The sequence below is a fragment of the Ranitomeya variabilis genome, chromosome 2 (assembly GCF_051348905.1).
Source record: "Ranitomeya variabilis isolate aRanVar5 chromosome 2, aRanVar5.hap1, whole genome shotgun sequence".
Taxonomy (NCBI): Eukaryota; Metazoa; Chordata; class Amphibia; order Anura; family Dendrobatidae; genus Ranitomeya; species Ranitomeya variabilis.
Genome location: NC_135233.1, coordinates 277,810,289 through 277,829,796, shown reverse-complemented (window position 1 = coordinate 277,829,796; position 19,508 = coordinate 277,810,289). Strand labels below are relative to the sequence as shown.

Below are 19,508 nucleotides of genomic sequence, written 5' to 3'. Positions count from 1 at the left end.
GAGCAAATATACTCGTTACTCGAGATTTCTCGAGCACGCTCTGGTGACCTCCGAGTATTTTTTAGTGCTCGGAGATTTAGTTTTCTTGCCGCAGCTGAATGATTTGCAGCTACTAGCCAGCATAAGTACATGTGGGGATTCCCTAGCAACCAGGCAACCTCCACATGTACTTATGCTGGCTAACAGATGTAAATCATTCAGCTGCAGCAAGAAAAACGAAATCTCCGAGCACTAAAAAATACTCGGAGGACCCCCGAGCATGCTCGAGAAATCTCGAGTAACGAGTATATTCGCTCATCACTAATAAAAATGTTCTGCCCATTTTGGCGAAGCTGGGAAAAGCTGATGTGAAATTGTCAAAAGTTGCAAAATATTGGCACAACTTTGAGCTGCGCCTTAATTTTATGACTTTTAAATGTCTTTATGCCCAAACTCTGGTGTGAAAGCTATCAGGCCCAGGGTGTTTAGTCGCAGCAGTGTTACAATAGGAATCAATCTCTTCCAATTGATAACTTGTCGACCGGAGATTTTTCATTGTGACAAATTGAAGAATAATCTGTCTGATTGCACAGATTTCTTTACGATGATGGAGATTATCATCAGTTTAAACACCGAGAATGCGGTGGATGTGTACACACTCAGACAAATCCTGACACACCGACATCCGGCCAATAACGAAGTATACTGTTTTGTATATTTTTGTTCTCACTGAACATCAAGAGACCATAAGAATTATGAAGCTTTTGGCACATGCATAACCTAACTGTGATTGAATAATTTGATATTAAAAAATAAATTTTTTTTTCTGCAGTACCTCCTTGAAAATAACCGGATGGTGAACATTTTCACTGACCTTTATTACCTGACCTTCGTTCAAGAACTAAATAAGATTTTGACTTCGTGGCATCACAAGCTGACACCCAATAGTAAGTAATGGGGCTTAAGACCTGGCACACAGCTTGTGTGTAGTTTCAGGGAGGGGGAGTCAGATAAAATCTGTGCTGGGTTATACAGATCGGAGGCTTATACCTGACATGTGGCCAATTTCAGGGTTGATATTCTCTCGAGTGGAAGAAGAACATCTGTGGGACTGTAAACAGCTGGGTGTGTACTCCCCCTACGTCCTCCTGAACACACTCATGTTTTTTAATACCAAATTCTTTGGCCTGCGTACCGCAGAGGAGCATATGCAGCTGTCCTTTACCAATCTTGTTAGACATTCCCGCAAGTGCACAACCAGCAGAGGACCTGCCAAAGTAGTGAGCATCCGATACTATCCTCCTACAAAACAGAAGAAGGGCAGAGGTATGTTGGGTTCATCTGGGCTTCACAATTATTACATAGGCTGGTGGATATATTTTTTATTTTAATAGTTTGTGTGTCTGGGGGCGTGCGTGTCTGGGTGTCTGTGTGTTTGTTTTATATATACCATATACAGTGCAATTGTGTTAGGCAGGTGTGAAAAAAAATGCTGCAAAGTCAAAATATTTTCAAAAATAGGAGAGCTAATAGTTTATTTTAGCAATTAACAAAATGCAAATTGAGCGAATGAAAGAAAAATCTAGATTAAATGAATATTTGATGAGACTGCCCTTTGTCTTCAACACTGCCTCACTTCTTGGTACTGTTTGGACAAAGTCAGAGAGTTTGTAGGGTTATAGTCAGTCATGCTTGAAAAACACATCTCTTTAGACAGACCTATCCCTATCACCTTACTAATAGTGATGAGCGAATATACTCTTTACTCGAGATTTCCCGGCAATGAAAACTAAATCTCCGAGCACTAAAAAACACTCGGAGGACACCCGAGCGTGCTCGGGAAATCTCTAGTAACAAGTATATTCGCTCATCACTACTTACTAACCTAACTCTTCCCTGTTCCCTCTTTGTAAATGTTCCTTCGGATCTGGTCCCTCCTCTTCATCTGTCTCCTCGTCCTCCATGCAGCCAGTAGCACTTGGTAACTGTACCTAGACAGATCCTGGCTGGTGACTGGATCACGCAGCGTTATACCATAACCCCTATTTATTATAATGATGGCTGGACCGTACAGGACGAGCACTTTATACCTATTGTGCCCCCCTCCCCATTTTCTTGTAGATTGATTACCGTTACTTGAGAGCAGGACCCTCACTCCTCTTGTAACTGGTGAACTGTTACTCTGTAATGTCTTTATTGTCTGTACATGTCCCTGCTTAAGTGTAAAGTGCTGCAGAATATGTTGTTGCTATAGAAATAAAATTATCATTATTAGTTATAGGCGTAACCGAATATACCAAGCAAGTGATAATGATCATTTTCATATGTAGGTTGAATTCATTAACTGATTGGCCGAAATGGCTGTGTAGGAGGCTTTAAACTGGGTGAGGAACCGAGAAAGTCTGCTACAATTTAAGTGAGGTTGTGGAAGACCATTTCATGCCACAGATTCTACAGCAAGGCTTAGCCATGGTTACTTCTCTTTTGAAATTAGAAGATGTCCATCAGTGCCATCAGCTCAGAACTGGCAGTAACTACTGGGACCCAGCTGCACCCATCTACTATTTGGAGAAGTTTGGGGCAGAAGTGGTCTTCACGGAAACAAGACCATACTTTCAACATGGTAACATGGCCAAAAAAAACCTGCTATACACTTAAAACATAAGAACTGGGGAGCAGAAAATTGGCAGCATGTGCTCTGAACTAAGGAGTCAAAATGTAAAATATTTGTCTGCACCAGAAGGCAGGTTGTTTGGTGAAGAGCTGGAAGGTAGTACAGTAGTGAGGGTCTGCTGGTAACCATGAAGCATGGGGGAGGTTCCTTGCAAGCTTTAGGCTGCATTTCGGCAAATGGAAGTGGGAATTTGGTAATGATTATTGATGTCCTCATTGCCAAGATATACAAGTAAATACTTAATCCGTCATACAAAACCAAAAGGGAGGCTTCTGATTGGCTCCAAATTTATCCTACAACAGGACAATGGCCCCCAAACATACAGCCAGTGTCATTAAGAACTATATTCAGCATAAAGGAGAACGAGGAGCCCTCATAGTGATGATACGTCTCCACATAGGTCTGATCTTATCGTCCAGTCTGTGTGGGATTACATGAGAGATAGAGATGCAAGATCTGTGTTTAGTTCTCCAAGATGTTTGGGACAACCTTTCTGCTAAGTTCCTTCAAAAACTGTGTGTAAATGTACCTAGAAGAACTGATGGTGTTATGAAGACCAAAGCTGATCACACCAACTATTGATCCCACCTACATTTCTGTTTTGTTCATTCTATTTGAATTTTGCTTGACAACAATAAAGTAATAGCACTTCTATTTCTGAAAGCGTTCTTACTCTGCAGCATTTTTTCACACTCGCCTAGAACTTTTGCACAGGACTGTATATTTGCATTGTATGAACAAATTGAATTATGTTATTTATATTTGCCATCATCCCTGCTTCTTCCAAGCTGGTGGCACCACGTGAATGACTTATCTTTGTTCCTCTGCCCCCAAGAAAGTTTAGGTAAGCGAAAACGTGACGATGATCAGCAACCATTATTGGAGCAGCATGAGAATAAGATGAACCCTCTCCGGTGCCCTGTCAAGTTTTATGAGTTTTACCTTTCTAAATGGTATGACTTCTGAACACAAATGGTCTATAACACACTGGCAAATCCGCACCTGATAAATGTAGCTTTTATATGGACTTTTATGGCTATGCTACAAAAACTACTCTGGTCTACGGAGTCTACTTTGAAGCCTCCTTTTAAAGCCATTCCCCACCATTGCTAGTTCTGTGGCTCTTACATTTGCATGTTTTGCATTTTGTTGCCTTTCCCCCTAGACAGCTGGAACAGGTTGTCAAGAAAAAATGTCCTATACCCTTCCTTGGTCCTTAATTTTCTCAGTCGTAATGGACTCCAGAGAATAAACCACTGTCACTCATGTTACAACATGTATTGTTATGGCATATCATTAGGATATGATGGGGAAATCTCATTTCCAGCCTCAGAGATATTGGAAAGCTATGTATTTTGGTCAAACTACTGTATATGTATGTCCATGTTGTTTTTTTGTTGTTGTTGCACTTCATTTTATTTAAAGAAGCACTCCTCCTCCCATCAAGGTTTTTATCTTAGTAATATATTGCCAACATCATATTATATAGCACTGTGTACTTACAATTGCTCATTTTGCCTTTCTACCCAGGAAATGCTTCTCTTTACTCTGTCGCCTCATTGGGGGACACAGGACCATGGGTGTTATGCTGCTGTCCACTAGGAGGCGACACTATGCATAATCTGAAAAAGATTAACTGTGGCTCCTCCTGTGCAGTATACACCCCTGGACGGCATCAGCCTTCTCCAGTTTTTGCTTAGTGTCGCAAAGGAGGCACACCTAAAGATTTTTACTCCGTTTTACTCCGTTTCCCGTTTTCCGACGGGATTACAGATGAAGAAAAGAGGGTCTCCTGTGAGACCCCCGGCATGGCTCCTTCCTCGGCCCCCTATTATGGGGTGCCCAGTTGAAGTTGAGATGGCTATTCCCCATGCTGCTCCTTCCCCAACCTCTCGGGTGTTGGTTCGAAGTCGAGACCCCCCTCCTTCCCCAATTCCTTTTGGTTTCTGGGTTGAGGTCGAGGCGAGGATAAAGGCCCCTGAAGGTGTGTGACAAAAGCACCCTCCCTATCCCCCTCTGGGGGTATTAGGTTGAGACACCTCAGGTAAGGCCTGTACAGGCAGCATCCTACAGCTCCCAGCAATGGGCCAGCACACTGCGCCTGCATCCAGGGACCCCAGCCCAGCTGCGGGCTCCTGTTGGGGCCGGGGGGAGTGCAGGCAGGCATGGCACATACAGACACAGGGTTCCCTGCGTCCCTGTCTCTGCGGCAGCACCAGCTCTATACTGCCACAGGGGGACCCCAGCCGGGCTCCCCCTTCCGCTTATAGCCCCACCGCCATCCTGCCTTCAAATCCGGAGGGGTCCGGTTCAGATCCGACCCCCTCCCGGACTTTTGCGCCGGCCTGGAGCCCTTCTGGGCCTCAGGCATCTAATTTAGGCCCCGGCTTCGGCCTAGCTGAAGCAGCAGCCTCCTCTCCGCCCCCCGGCCCGCCCCCCGGATGACAAATATGACACTCTACAGTGTCATACAAGGGGCGGATCGAGACAGAAAGGGCGGGTTTTTTATAGCCTTGCCGCCTTTTTCCAGCTCTCCGCCCCCTTCTCCTCCTCTCTCCTCTGTCTCTGCAGCCATTTTCGGCTGCAGATTAACCCTGCATCTCCCGGTCTGCAGGACCAGGCAGCCAGTCTCCGGGGGGCACAGGACTGTGGATTTTCGGCGCTGGACCTAGGGGTACACTGGTGGGGTAAGATCACAGCTGGGTTATCTTTACTCAGCTGTGAATCCATATTACCTATAAGGCTCCCCTGTAGGTTCTCTACCCCTGTAAGGTCCATCTGCTGGCAGCACTTCTGCACTCTGTGCACTATGCCGGGCTCAAGGTCTAAGAGAACCAGGCAGAACTGCTATTATGCATTCTGCACAGCCTGCGGGACCGCTCTCCCCAGTAGCAGCACGTACCCGCATTGTCAGAACTGTATACAAACTACTGTGTCACAGCCTCAAGAAGCCCCTGCCAATGCCTCGGTGTCTAATGCCACACCGGAATGGGCTACTCAGTTATCGCAATCTATGACGCAGTCTATAGATAACCTAACTTCCACATTGCTTCAGGCTCTGCAGGGTCATGCCCCGGCTATGACCGTTACCCAACAACGGGAGAGCTTGACTCAGGAACAAGATGCCCCTGGCACATCCACGTCTAGGTCAGGACGCAAGCGGATCCATAGATCAAGTCCATCTGCGTCATCCCATAGCACACGGTCATCCCCCTCTAGGGAGAGACACCGTTGCTCCAGGTCATCTAGACCGTCCCATTCCAGGGACAGACAATGCAGATCTCCGCAATCCCCAACCAGAGAAGGCCTCCTCCCCAGCTCACCCAGCAGGGGACGCCTCAGTGATACACAGAATTCGGAAGGCATCTGCGACTCTGACTCAGACAGAGAAACTGAGGGGTCCCTGATCCCAATCCCTCCTAGCAATACAGCGCTAGTTGAGGACATAATATCGTCCATCCATCGGGTGCTGGACATTTCTGATCCGCCACCAGAGGCCCCAGAACATCAGATTTCCTTTGAAGGACCTCTGAAGCCGCCTAAGGTTTTTTCTAACCACCCAGAGTTTAAGGCGATCCTTAAAAAACAGCTCTCACAGCCTGAGAAAAAATTCGCTAATCGCAAATATCTGGAGGCGAGGTACCCCTTCCCACAGAAGGACACCAAGGAATGGACAGATCCACCTGAAGTGGATCCCCCAGTCTCCAGGCTAGCAGCACAGACCCTCCTTTCACTGCCAGATAGCTCAACCCTAAGGGACGCAGCAGACCGGCAGGTAGAACGCATGGCTCGTTCAATTTTCGAGGCTGCAGGGGCATCCCTGGCTCCCGCGTTCGCCTCAGTTTGGGCTGCCAAGGCCAGCCTGGCCTGGGCAAACAATTTACAAGCCTTCCAAGCATCCGCTCCTGAACTGTCGGACCAAGCGGTTCAAATTGCTGTTGTAGCAGATTACATGCTCCATGCAGCTCTGGATTCAGCAAGGGGAGTCGCGGGGATAGCATCAAACGCCATCACAATTCGGCGTATCCTCTGGCTGCGGGAATGGAAAGCGGACGCAGCCTCAAAGAAGTCCCTCACGCACCTCCCCTACCTCAGTGGGAGACTTTTCGGTGAACAGTTGGACACTATGATATCCAACGCCACAGGGGGTAAGAGTACTTCTCTTCCCCAACTGAAACCTAAACGCACTTACAAGAAGCGTAACCAAACTCGATTCCGATCCTTTCGGAATTCCTCCGGCTGGTCCGTCTCGCGTCCAGTACAAAATCGTAACCGTTCCCCACGCAGGGACAACTCACGATCGACGCAAAGGTCGGACAAGACCTGGCAGTCAAAAGCAGGCCAGTCTAAGCCCAGAGGAGGAAAATCTCAGACCTTCTCCTCCTCATGACTCACGGACTCCGGAAGACACCACACCAGTAGGCGGCCGACTTTTGCTCTTTCATCAAGTCTGGCTGCCTATTACAGAAGACAGGTGGGTCACGGAACTAGTGTCTTCCGGATACAAAATAGACTTCACCTCCAACCCACCGGACCGGTTCTTCCTCTCTGTCCCCCCAAAACCGCCAGCCAAGGCTCGAGCCTACCACCAAGCGGTCTCCTCGCTTTGTCAATCAGGAGTCATAGTACCGGTACCCACGACCGACCGTTTCCGAGGGTTCTACTCCAATCTGTTCGTAGTTCCCAAGAAAGGAGGCAGTGTACGGCTCATACTAGACCTAAAACAGCTCAACAAATATGTACGGGTCCGTCATTTCCGCATGGAGTCCCTTCGGTCCATCATTGCGTCCATGGAGAAGGGAGAATATCTCGCCTCCATAGACATACAAGACGCATACCTGCATATACCCATTGCACCTGCCCATCAGAGGTTTCTCAGGTTCGCAATAGGCCAGGACCACTACCAATTCGTGGCTCTCCCCTTTGGACTCGCCACAGCTCCCAGAGTGTTCACCAAGGTCATGGCAGCCACCATGGACGTCCTGCACTCCAGAGGCATAGTAGTCGTTCCATACCTGGACGATCTACTCATCAAGGCTCCCACCTTCAAGGACTGCGAGCTCAGCGACTCAATCACAACCGATACTCTCAGTCGCATGGGCTGGTTAATCAACCTACAAAAGTCATCACCAACCCCGAGTCAGTCCCTGACCTTCCTGGGAATGTTATTCAACACCTCCAGGGGTCTAGTGCTCCTTCCCAAGGACAAGGCACTGGCTCTCCGACTAGCAGTTCGCACCCTCCTCCGCAAACCCCCTCGATCTCTCCGGTTTGCCATGAGAGTTCTCGGCAAGATGGCAGCGGCAATAGAAGCTGTCCCATTTGCCCAGTTTCACCTCAGACCTCTCCAACTAGCCATTCTCAAGTCCTGGGACCGGAAGCCCTTTTCTCTCGACAGGGAGTTCCAGCTAACGTCGTCAACCAGGAGGTCCCTGCACTGGTGGCTCAAGCCAACCTCGCTAGCAAAGGGGAAATCCTTTCTCTCAGGTCAATGGAAGGTCCTGACCACCGACGCGAGCCTGACGGGTTGGGGTGCGGTGCACCTACACCACAGGGCACAGGGCAAATGGTCCCCAGCGGAAGCGACCATGCCCATCAACATCCTGGAAATTCGTGCCATCCTACTGGCATTGAGGGCCTTCCATCACTTACTGGCAGCCTCTCACATCAGGATACAGTCGGACAATGCCACGGCTGTGGCATATGTGAATCATCAAGGGGGGACCCGCAGTACCCAGGCGATGCGGGAAGTGTCACATATCCTCCGCTGGGCGGAGGACACAGGGTCGGTTCTTTCGGCGGTCCACATTCCGGGTGTGGACAACTGGGAAGCAGACTTCCTCAGCCGACAAGGAATAGACTCGGGAGAGTGGTCTCTCCATCCCGAAATTTTTCAACAGATCTGTCTCCGCTGGGGGACCCCGGATGTGGACCTAATGGCATCCCATTTCAATGCCAAGGTCTCCAACTTCATTGCCAGAACACACGATCCGCGGTCGCTCGGAGCAGACGCTCTGGTTCAGGACTGGACCCAGTTCCAGCTTCTGTACATTTTTCCACCTCTCCCCCTGATATCCAGAGTGGTGAGGAAGATCAAACAAGAGGGAGTTCCAACCATCCTCATTGCACCAGACTGGCCCAGACGCACATGGTACGCCGACATCGTACAACTCACAGCAGACGCCCCTTGGCGTCTCCCCGACCGCCACGATCTTCTATCACAAGGGCCGTTCTACCACCAGAACTCAGGGGCTCTCAATTTGACGGCGTGGCCCTTGAGACCTGGGTTCTAACCCAGGCAGGGCTCTCGGCAGATGTCATTGGAACCATGATCAGAGCACGGAAACCAGCCTCTGCCAAGATTTATTACCGTACCTGGAAAGCTTTCTTTACCTGGTGCGAATCTCGTGGCCAGATCCCACTCCCTTATTCCATACCCAAAGTACTTGGTTTTCTCCAATCGGGTCTGGAGGCCAGGCTGTCCTTGGGCTCGCTTAAGAGCCAGGTGTCAGCCCTCTCAGTGCTTTTCCAAAGGCGCATTGCTACCAAGCCGCAAGTAAGGACTTTCCTTCAGGGGGTTTCCCGATTGGTTCCCCCCCTACAGACGACCACTAGAAACGTGGGACCTCAACCTGGTCCTGACAGCATTGCAGGAACCACCCTTCGAACCTCTTAAGGAGGTCCCGCTCCGCCTTCTTTCCCAGAAGGTGGTTTTCCTGGTGGCAATCACCTCGCTACGCAGGGTGTCTGAACTGACAGCACTTTCCTGCAGACGGCCTTTCCTGGCATTTCACCAGGACAAGGTAGTTCATCGTACGGTCCCATCCTTCCTCCCGAAGGTTGTGTCCGACTTCCACCTCAATGAGGAAATTTCACTACCATCCCTTTGTCCGGTTCCGGTTCATAGAGTGGAGAAGGCTCTGCATACGCTTGACCTTGTCAGGGCTTTGCGTATATACGTGTCTAGGACTGCGTCCTTCCGGAGGTCTGATTCCCTTTTCCTCCTTCCGGAAGGCGGCCACAAGGGTATGCCAGCTTCCAAAGCTACTCTTGCCAGGTGGATCAAATCCACCATACAAGAGGCGTATCGCCTTAAGAATTCTCCTCTTCCAGCCGGCATTACGGCACACTCTACACGGGCGGTAGGGGCCTCCTGGGCCATTCGGCACCAGGCTTCGGCACAACAAGTGTGTAAGGCGGCCACTTGGACTAGCTTACACACGTTTACTAAACACTACAGGGTTCATACCCAGTCCTCAGCGGACGCGAGCCTGGGTAGACGTGTCCTGCAGGCGGCGGTGCCCTAAGTGTACGGGCCTGTCTGCACAATATTCGTCCATTGCTTCCCACCCAGGGACTGCTTTAGGACGTCCCATGGTCCTGTGTCCCCCAATGAGGCGACAGAGTAAAGGAGATTTTTGTGTACTCACCGTAAAATCTCTTTCTCTTAGCCTCTAATTGGGGGACACAGCTCCCACCCTGTTGCCCTTTCCGGGCTGTTGTAACTGTTGAGTTCTCATATTGTTTCTTGAGCTCGTACATAGTTGCCTTCTTACAGGCATAATTATGTTATTCATGTTACGTTCCTCCTACTGCTTTTGCACAAAACTGGAGAAGGCTGATGCCGTCCAGGGGTGTATACTGCACAGGAGGAGCCACAGTTAATCTTTTTCAGATTATGCATAGTGTCGCCTCCTAGTGGACAGCAGCATAACACCCATGGTCCTGTGTCCCCCAATTAGAGGCTAAGAGAAAGAGATTTTACGGTGAGTACACAAAAATCTCCTTTTTTCTGCTCTATGTAGAAACAGGAAGTCTCTTGTCCATGCAGTTATCATCCCCATCTTCACCTCCTAACCCAGCTGCTCCGCTCTTCCCCCCTGCCAGGGACTTTTGCAGTTACTTATGACTCATACAGGGAAAATTGACCTCCTGTTTCTACATAGAGCTTAGAAGGATTCAGTTCAGTGTTTAATCACGTGATGTCATAGACCTAATGGAATACAGAGGAATTATCTGGGTACAAAAGCAAAATGAGCAATTGTAAATATACAGTGCTGTATAGTATGATGACTGCAGTATATTAAGAGGATACACATTTTGATGGAAGGAGGAGGAAGGCTTCTTTAAGTGGCCATTTCAATGAGATGCATTGACAATTGAATTTGTTTTCACTCAATTTTTTTTTTGTCCCATTTGTACAGCCCTGAAAATCTTCGAAACCATGCGGACGTATTCTACCTGCAGCCCGTGCGATCATGTGTGGCAGAATCTCCTCTTTGGTACTCCGTTATTCCAATGGACAAAAACATGTTGCAGAGTATGCTGAGCCGTATTCTAGCAGTGAGAGAGGTGTATGAAGAACAGTTACGAGGGGGCAGTATAGGCGAGGACACTGATTAAATGGACACACGGGTGGGGAGAACAATGACAAAGCTGTAATGGATTGTAAGCTCACCAATCATGACATTCTGAACTTCAAGACCTATGGAGAAGATAATGGACTTCAGTTTTGGAATTCATCTACTACCACATATTCGAGCACAAAATAGTGCTGGACACTCTTTCCCACCTCACCTTACCGAAAGCTTTGTGTTGGAGTGATCTGTCAGTGTTCTGTCCTCCCATCTGTTACATCATAGGAAGGCAGTGATGGAAGGAGTGGGCTGCTGATTTTTGTGGATTTTTTAGATGCAGTTGAATTAGGGCCAATAGGACCAGCATCATGGAGAACTTCCTTACCATCCGATACATAGTAGGGTTTCCCGCTTCTGATTCACATTATCCCACCTGTCGGTGCATTTACTTACACCATACATCCTCCTTCTTCCTATGAGTTTTCTAATTTGGGGTTCCTTCATACATCCTCACTGACAGGCCTAGAACTGAAACAATAAGATCATTATCGTTTCAGGTTAAGATATTTAACGAACTTCTTCCAAATCATCTCATCTATTTTGGAGCTGACGCTCATTCTTCCCAATGATAGTCCTCACTTAAAACTTTCCACCGTCTCTTGGTTTCCCACTCGCTTTGTAATTCTGCCATTGGCCAGCAAGTGTCCTTGTAACTCCACATTAACTTTCAGAAAAGACAGGGTGTGAACGTCTGCAGTCTTCATAGCGGGAGAGCCTGAATTGCCTTCTTTCAAGCTTTTGTGTCGTCATAGTTGACCAATATCCTTTCAAGGCAATTTTATGTTAAAAGGACACTGGTTTTTTTGGAAATGACAATTGGGCTTTTTTTTTTCTTTGTGTGTGAAAGATAAATATTTTTTTCTTCTGACCTTTTTTTTTATCTTGTTCAATGGCTTGGCTACTTCTCAAATATGTACATACAGTTTTTATGCATTTTCCCTTAGCATTCGCCCCATGTTCTCAATTGTCATGTGCTAGGTCCTGGACAGCCCTGTTTGTGGGAAAGTTTCATTGAAAATAAAGATTTTAATTTCCTCTGTGAGTGGATATGCCTTTCCTGTAAAAGTTTCGGAACTAGTGTTAGCCACAGCTACTCTACCAAGCCTGTCCATGGCAGAGAGATGTCTGGAATATTTTCAACTGTCGTAAGTTTTGTGGTGAGATGTTCTAAAACTGCCCGATGTCTGCTGCTGCCCACCCACTGGGTACATTGTACATTCAGCTGCTGTCATCACACAAATGCATCTCCCAAAATAAAGTCCAAGAAGCCGTGCCTGGACACTTCGCTGTACAACTAAATTGCTGGAGAATCTGATCTATCACTTGATGGACGACAGCAGCACTAGTTTGGCTACCTCCAACATGGAGGAAGGAAGGAATCCGTAACAACCATCCAATGTCAAAATCCAGTTTATTTATTAAAAACAAGGATCCAAGGAAACCGTGATTGAACTGGGGGCTGTATGGTATGAAGAAAGTGACAGGATGGCATCCATAATGTGAACCGGTGTGGCGATTGTACAGAAGATCAAGTCTCGATTTGCTTTTGACTTGACCAAATGCCCATTTAGTGTTGTGCCTGCCTTAACCCCTGTCTGCAAATCTGTTACCAATGACAAAACCCTCCCGTAGGAAGGTGTCCTCACTGGAACAGATGCGTCGGGCCCATGTGGAATGGCATTGATGGTGTGCCGTGGACAGCAATGCCAAGTGTAACATATACCAGTGAGTATAAGATCAAGAAAGGAAACTTGGTTGCTGGGTTTACTGGATGAAATCTGGAACCAATGATTGCTTCCCAACCCACGCAAAAAGGAAACAGTCTACAAAACGACCAAACCACGCAATGTTAGAAATAAAATGGGTTACGGTGAGTGAACGTGCTGGGATAAGGTGTTACCTGAGCATGCTCAGCGTGCTAACCAAGTGCCTTCGGCGTGCTCGAATGCTATGTTCGAGTCCCTGCGGCTTCGTGTCTCATGGCTGTTCGATGTCCGCGAGACATTCAGGCACGGGGACTCAACATATTTTTCAAGCAAGCCGAACTCGCTCAGTTAGCACACAAGCATGCTCAGATAATACATCCTAGCACGTTCACTCATCAATATATACAATCAGAAAAAATAAAACCCTCCTCCCACCAAGCCATAAACACACCAGCTTTTATACGGTTTCCTTGGATCCTTGTTTTTAATGGCTTGTGAATAAACTGGATATTACCGTTGGATGGTTGTGCCGGATTACTTCCTCCTGTTCATGGCTGTGCCTCATGAGCAGAAGCGGCGCCCTCCACGTGTATCTCCATCCTGGACATCCATTACCTCACAAGCGTGGTGAGCTCCATCCATTTTCTCTAAACTATCGCCATATATTAGTGCAAGACATTTATTGTGATATTAGTGCGATCGAGGCAAAGACAGGAAAAACAGAAGGTGTTTGGCGGAGATGCAATCACTTATGATAGAAAATGTAAATTTGACTTTCTCCAAATAGAATGTCCTGTTATCTGTCCTCACCACGTCCTTCTCCTTTATTCTGAATATTTGTTTCTGTGAACATAATCGTATACACAGCCTTTTACACACACGGCCTCTCCCATCCACGCCCGGAGCGCTTCCATTACCTACACCGTTTATTGCATCGGACGGCCTGGCACATTGTAGCTCTGCGCAGCCACTATGAATAATAATGCTGGGCTGCAGCAGAGCATTTTATTCTGTGGAAATGTTAAATATGCATAATTAAGACAAAACCTGTGACTTTGGTTTTCCTGTGGTCATGTACATTTTTTCTTTAATTAAGGTCATGAACTTTTTGGCATAAATTGCATTAAGACAAATGTCATTAATATCATGTGTGCATCTGTGTTTTTTTAATGGTTTTTGAAGTGTTTTTGATTTTTTGTTATTTTCTTCATGCTAAAAGCAGAATCTGTGACTTTTATCCTAAAATGCACACATTTTTCTGGTCCAAGGGACATATTCAGATTGCGCCAAGCCCAGAAGCTGCAATAAAACTTAGAGAGGTTGTGCAGTCTTCTGCTAAATGTTTGCAGACTTCTGAGGCCACGTACACACGTTGCGGAAAGTGGTGTGGATTTTTCCAGACTGATTTTGGTAAATCCGCAGGTAAACCGCACTGCGGATTACCTGCGGAATTACTGCAATTTTTGGGCTGATTTTGTGCGGATTCCAACTGCAGTTTTACACCAGCGGATTCCTATTATGGAGCAGGTGTAAACCGCTGCGGAGTCCACACAAAGAATTGACATGCTGCGGAATAAACAACGCAGCGTTTCCGCTCGTTTTTTTTCCGCAGCATGTGCACTGTGGATTTTGTTTTCCATAGGTTTACATGGTACTGTACAATGCATGGAAAACTGCGGCCAATCCGCAGCAAAATCCGCAACGTGTGCACATACCCTGAATCCTCACATTGCAAGCACCAAACGGTGTCAAGATTGCCTGGTGATGCTTCTGCGAGCAGGCGGTCACGTGACTGCAATTAGGCGATTTGCATACTTCGTCACATTCTGACTAGACTTGCTCAACCTCGTGCAGTTCACTCCTATTAAGTGAGCATGAGCTTGTCTAGTCGGCACGTGACTGTATGTATGCAAACTGCATACGTAGACTTATTGCAGACTTTAAGCAGAAAACCAGAGAACCACTTTAAAGAGGTCTTACCATCTGAGATTTTATGATATCAAATGTACATTCCAAAAGATTTAATATGTTGGAGTCTTAGAAATGGAACCAGCACCCATAGGAATGATGGAAGTCCCTATGCCCACCTGTTTACTGTCTAGAATAGATTATTATTAGTGATGAGCGAATGTGCTGGGATAAGGTGTTATCGGAACTTGCTCAGGTACTAACCGAGTGTCTTGGGGGTGCTGGAATAATATATTCGAATCCCTGCACTTGCATGTCTCGTGTAGGTTTGACAGCTGCAACACATGAAGGGATCCCCTGTTTGTTAGACAATCCCTCCATGTGTTACACTGTCAGACAGCTGTGAGACATGCAGCCGCGGGGACTCGTACATATTATTCGAGCACACTTGGTAAAGTACCTGAGCAAGTTCCGATAACACCTGATCCCAGCACATTCGCTCATCACTATAATGCTTGCCTGCAGCTCTCCACATTGTAGTTTGTGAATTGCTGAATTGAGCACAAAATTACAATTAAGGCTGCCACACACACATCCTCTGCCATCTCTCCGCTCTCATACCAGCATTACAGGAGGGCCATAGAAGTGACCCCATTTTGCCGATCTGTAGGGATCGCACCATTAATACTATCCTGTGCCTGCTGCCTTCTCACCGCTCCTCTCTGACATGGAATATCCATGTGAGCGGACAGACAAGCATGTGTGTCACCGGATAGTTGTGGGCTGCACAGAATGTCGGGTTGCCGCAGGATGCATTCACATTCTGCAGATCCTCTAGTCTTGTTCTGTTGAATTTTTCCCCCATTTATTAGTATTCTGATTTTCGGGCTTCTGCACACATTGATCAGTTGCTTCGTTCACACAGAGAAGACTTGGTGTGTATATAATGCCACAGCCTGTTATTCTTTACACCAGATTGATACCTCGGAGTGGAAGTCGCTTCAGCTAAAATATTTATTGAATGTTATAAATATTTAAATCTCAAGATACTTGTACACAGACACACTTACTCACTGCTCCATGTCATCAGTACTGTCGCAGGCTGAACACATGAGCAATGCCATTTTCGTTGACATCCCCCTTATATGGACCCCTTCACACGGCCAGCACTCCGGGCCTTGACCTGGTGCTGCTCTGCCTGCTGTTTCTGCTCTGTAGTCTCTGCTGCTCGTTCTGATCCAGGTCGCTCCCGCTCTCTAATGCTACATTCATCTCCGGGATACCGTTCCGTTCAACAGCCTGGTTCTCTCGGTTCTGTTTCTTTGCAGCATGGCTGCTATCAATGGCGGATGGAGTATTCTTAGCGGAGGAGAGGGGAAATGGCAGAGATGGACTAAAAGTGGAGCCTTTCTCTGACGGAGAGTAGTGGGGGTAATGTGGAATAATGTGGGTATGGGTAATGCTTCCAGTCTTGGTTGGAACTTTGGGCACTGCCTCGTACTGCGAGCCCGACAGGCCCTGTCTGCACTTGGTGAACCCCAGATAGTAAATCTCAATCAGGTTGAGCAGCAGAGACAAGCACGCTACGGCCAACATGAAGAGAATGAATATGGTCTTCTCTGTAGGACGTGAAATGTAGCAGTTCACGGTGTTAGGACATGGCCACCGGCTACACGTGTAGAGCGGCTGCAGCTGAAACCCGTACAGAAAATATTGTGCCACAATGAATCCTACCTCAAACAAAGTTTTGAAGAGCACATTAAAGACGTACGTGCGCAGCAGCGCCCCTCGCAGACGCACTTTGCCCATTTCATCTTTCAGCGGTTGTTTTGGAGGTTTAGTTGGTTCGAGGAGGAGCTGTTTGTCGCTCTCGGCGGTTTCCTTGCTTTGACGTAACTTCTCCTTTTGCTTCTGCTTTTCCTCCAAGCGGACGAGGTGTAGGATATGTCCTAGGTAGATGAGAGTCGGAGTGGATACAAAAATAATCTGGAGCACCCAAAAGCGAATGTGTGAAATGGGGAATGTTTTGTCGTAGCACACGTTCTGACAACCAGGTTGTTTGGTGTCGCAGGTGAATCCAGACTGCTCGTCTCCCCAAACTTTTTCTGCCGCCGATCCTAAGACGAGGATTCGGAAAATGAAGAGGACCGTCAACCAGACTTTGCCCACGACGGTGGAATGTTCTTGTGCTTTCTCAAGAAGTTTCCCTAATAAGTTCCAGTCTCCCATTTGAGCATTGGTCACATCTCACCCTAGTAAAAAAAAAAAAGGAAAAAGTGATCAGTGACGTATAACTTTTCTGTTCCCTCTGCCAAAATAAAACAAAAAAGGAATGTAATCTTCAGTGTTACTTACCTAGAGCAGAACCTAAGCACTGCAGCCGGTCTGTCCTGTTTTAGGGGTCTTCCTGTCTGTCTACCTTCTGAAGATTGGCCTCAGGTCTCATCGCTACCCTCTGAACAACCCCCACCCCTCGTGTATTACTTGTTATTTTTAGAGTAGGTTTTTTTTTTCTATATATACTTGCTCCGAGCTGTGGAATTTCTAAGCCTCTCCTTCCAGAGCACCTCACAAGTGTCAGCTTTATTTTGCTTACAGTGTCTGTCAAGTCAGGAAGCCTGAGATCCATGTGTTGGTGGTCAGTCACTCATTAGCTCTACCAGCTGGATTTCCTCTATTGTGTCCATTGCTTGCAGCAAATGTTTGTTATATTCCGAAAGTACGAATCTTCAAAGATGCTTAGAAAAACTACGTAAAGCGAAGTGCACACCTTCATTATTTGCAGAACGAAAATCTGCTGCAAATACTGGAGTGTTGGCAGAAAAAATGCTCTAAAATACGCTGCATTTTTCCATTTGTTTCTTATGGGTTTTTTTTTTTCCATTTGGGTGAAAAAAGAATTGACATGCTGAAGATTTCAAATCTAAAGGAAAAAAGACGTGTGCATGGGATTTCAGAATTCTTATTTACTTTGCCGAGACCGTAAAACATTGCTTGGAGAAAAAAAATTGGTAAAAATGCAGCAAAAACGCAACATGTGAACATACCCTAAATATTCTTAAATCAAACATTGTTACAGTATTCATTAATTTACCTGAATATATGAATCTAAATGTCTGAGATGATATCGAGGCCTTTATTCACATGTGTTGGATTTACCTTTGCAAATCTAATATGTACCGGTAGTTCCATTTCTGTCACTGGGTCCACAAGTGCATTAGTTATATTATGAAATGGAGCTGTCTCATGGCTTTTAGGTAATCCCTGCATGTGTTGCAGCTGTCAAACAGTCGGGAGACATGGAGCCGCGGGGACTCAGACATAGTATTCGAGCACTCTGAATTCACTTGGTCAGCACATGAGCATGCTCAGATAACACCTTATCCCAGCACGTTTGTTCATCACTAGTAGCCACCCTGCAAAGGGTCATATTGTAGAGGGCTTCTTTCCCAATAACGTGTTTACACTGGGCAACGATGAGGAACAAATACTCATATATCATCATCCCATGTAAACGGCCTTTAGGCCAGGCACAATCTGACAGTATGACTTCAATTCTCTTAAACATTTTGCATCCAAAAACATTTCTGCAACTCTTAGTTGTGGATATTTTATTCCCTTTTTGTCATAAAGTTTGGACCATTTTTTTAATTGTCCATTGACACTTTCAGGGGCCATAACTGGATTTATGTTTTTGGCTACATAGTTATGGCTTGTTTATAAGGGGATGAGTTGTGTTTGTCAGTGGCATCTTATCTGGAGTACATAAGTCTTATTAATAAACATTGATTACCTCTTTATGGGAAGGAGTATAAACAAAACAATTTATCTTGTTATATTTTTGTACAGTTTCTGAAGAAAAAAAAAACACATTTGTTTTTGGGGGTTGCCTTATTCTGAGAGCCATAGGTTTGACAATTTTCTATCAGCAGAGCCATACGAGGACTTATTCTTTACAGGGCAAGTTGTAGTTTTCATTGGTGCCATTTTGTGGTTACATGTAACTTTTTCATCACTTTTTATTAATGATTTAGGTGGCCAAAAATATACAAATAAAAAACCTTATAATTGTACATTATTCTTTTAACATTATTCAACGTTTGATATTTTTGTCATGCCATCTTTATTCTGTGGGTTGATACCAAATGTATTTTTTTATGCTATGCTACTTTTGCACAATAAATTACTTTAAAAAAATCCTCTTTTTTTGCACTATATTCTGATATTATCTTTTTATTTTTCAGTAGAGCTGTATGAAGGCTTGTTTTTTTGCTGGAACAACTGTACTTTTTAGTGTTACCATTTTTGGGGTACGGCCTTTGTCAGTCCAAGCATAAACAAATACAATAATTTTTCTTTCTTTTTTTTATTTATAGAACTTTACGAGAGCTTGTTTTTTGTGTAACTGCTATTTTGAAATAATAATTTTTTTAAATAAATTTTGAGTCAAGAATAACAAAACTGCAATTATTTAATAGTTTTTCATACTTTTTACTGCTGTTTCCCGTACAAGATGAAATATGATAGTTTTTTGGTGTGTTTTTTTTTTTGTGCTGTATGTGTTTTACAAGTAATGGAGCAGGGAAAAACATGTAAAATGGTTCTACTATATTTTTAAATACTCTATCTTAAACATTGACTAATTAGATATGTGCAATAATAATCGGTGCATCAAATGCTGCATTACTAATGTACGGTATGTTCTCATTGTTTTTACCCTAAATATCCACTACTTCACACCCCTATTTACCTGTAGGTTTATTGACATGCACTCTTATGCAGAAGGGCTGTTGGATTATTTTCTGAAACTTGGCAAGAAAGAAC

At 45.7% G+C, this 19,508-nt stretch overlaps 2 protein-coding genes across 5 annotated transcripts in view; one reads left to right on the top strand and one right to left on the bottom strand.

Moving 5' to 3' along the window:
* Positions 1-12,112, top strand: part of ZMYM3 (zinc finger MYM-type containing 3) — a 92,137-nt gene extending 80,025 nt beyond the window's left edge. For all 4 annotated transcript variants that reach the window (XM_077285008.1, XM_077285007.1, XM_077285009.1 and 1 more), the window contains exons 22-25: positions 812-926; positions 1,051-1,305; positions 3,489-3,606; positions 10,858-12,112. In XM_077285008.1, the coding sequence (XP_077141123.1) occupies positions 812-926; positions 1,051-1,305; positions 3,489-3,606; positions 10,858-11,056 (687 nt within the window). In that variant the 3' untranslated portion in view covers positions 11,057-12,112. The remainder of the gene's footprint in view (positions 1-811; positions 927-1,050; positions 1,306-3,488; positions 3,607-10,857) is intronic.
* Positions 12,113-15,681: 3,569 nt separating this feature from the next.
* Positions 15,682-17,115, bottom strand: LOC143809345 (gap junction alpha-3 protein-like). The gene is made up of 2 exons (XM_077292433.1): positions 17,040-17,115; positions 15,682-16,936 (listed from the first exon to the last, which is right to left on the bottom strand). The coding sequence occupies exon 2, from the start codon at positions 16,911-16,913 to the stop codon at positions 15,840-15,842; it is 1,074 nt and encodes a 357-aa protein (XP_077148548.1). The 5' UTR covers positions 16,914-16,936; positions 17,040-17,115; the 3' UTR covers positions 15,682-15,839.
* Positions 17,116-19,508: the final 2,393 nt, after the last annotated feature.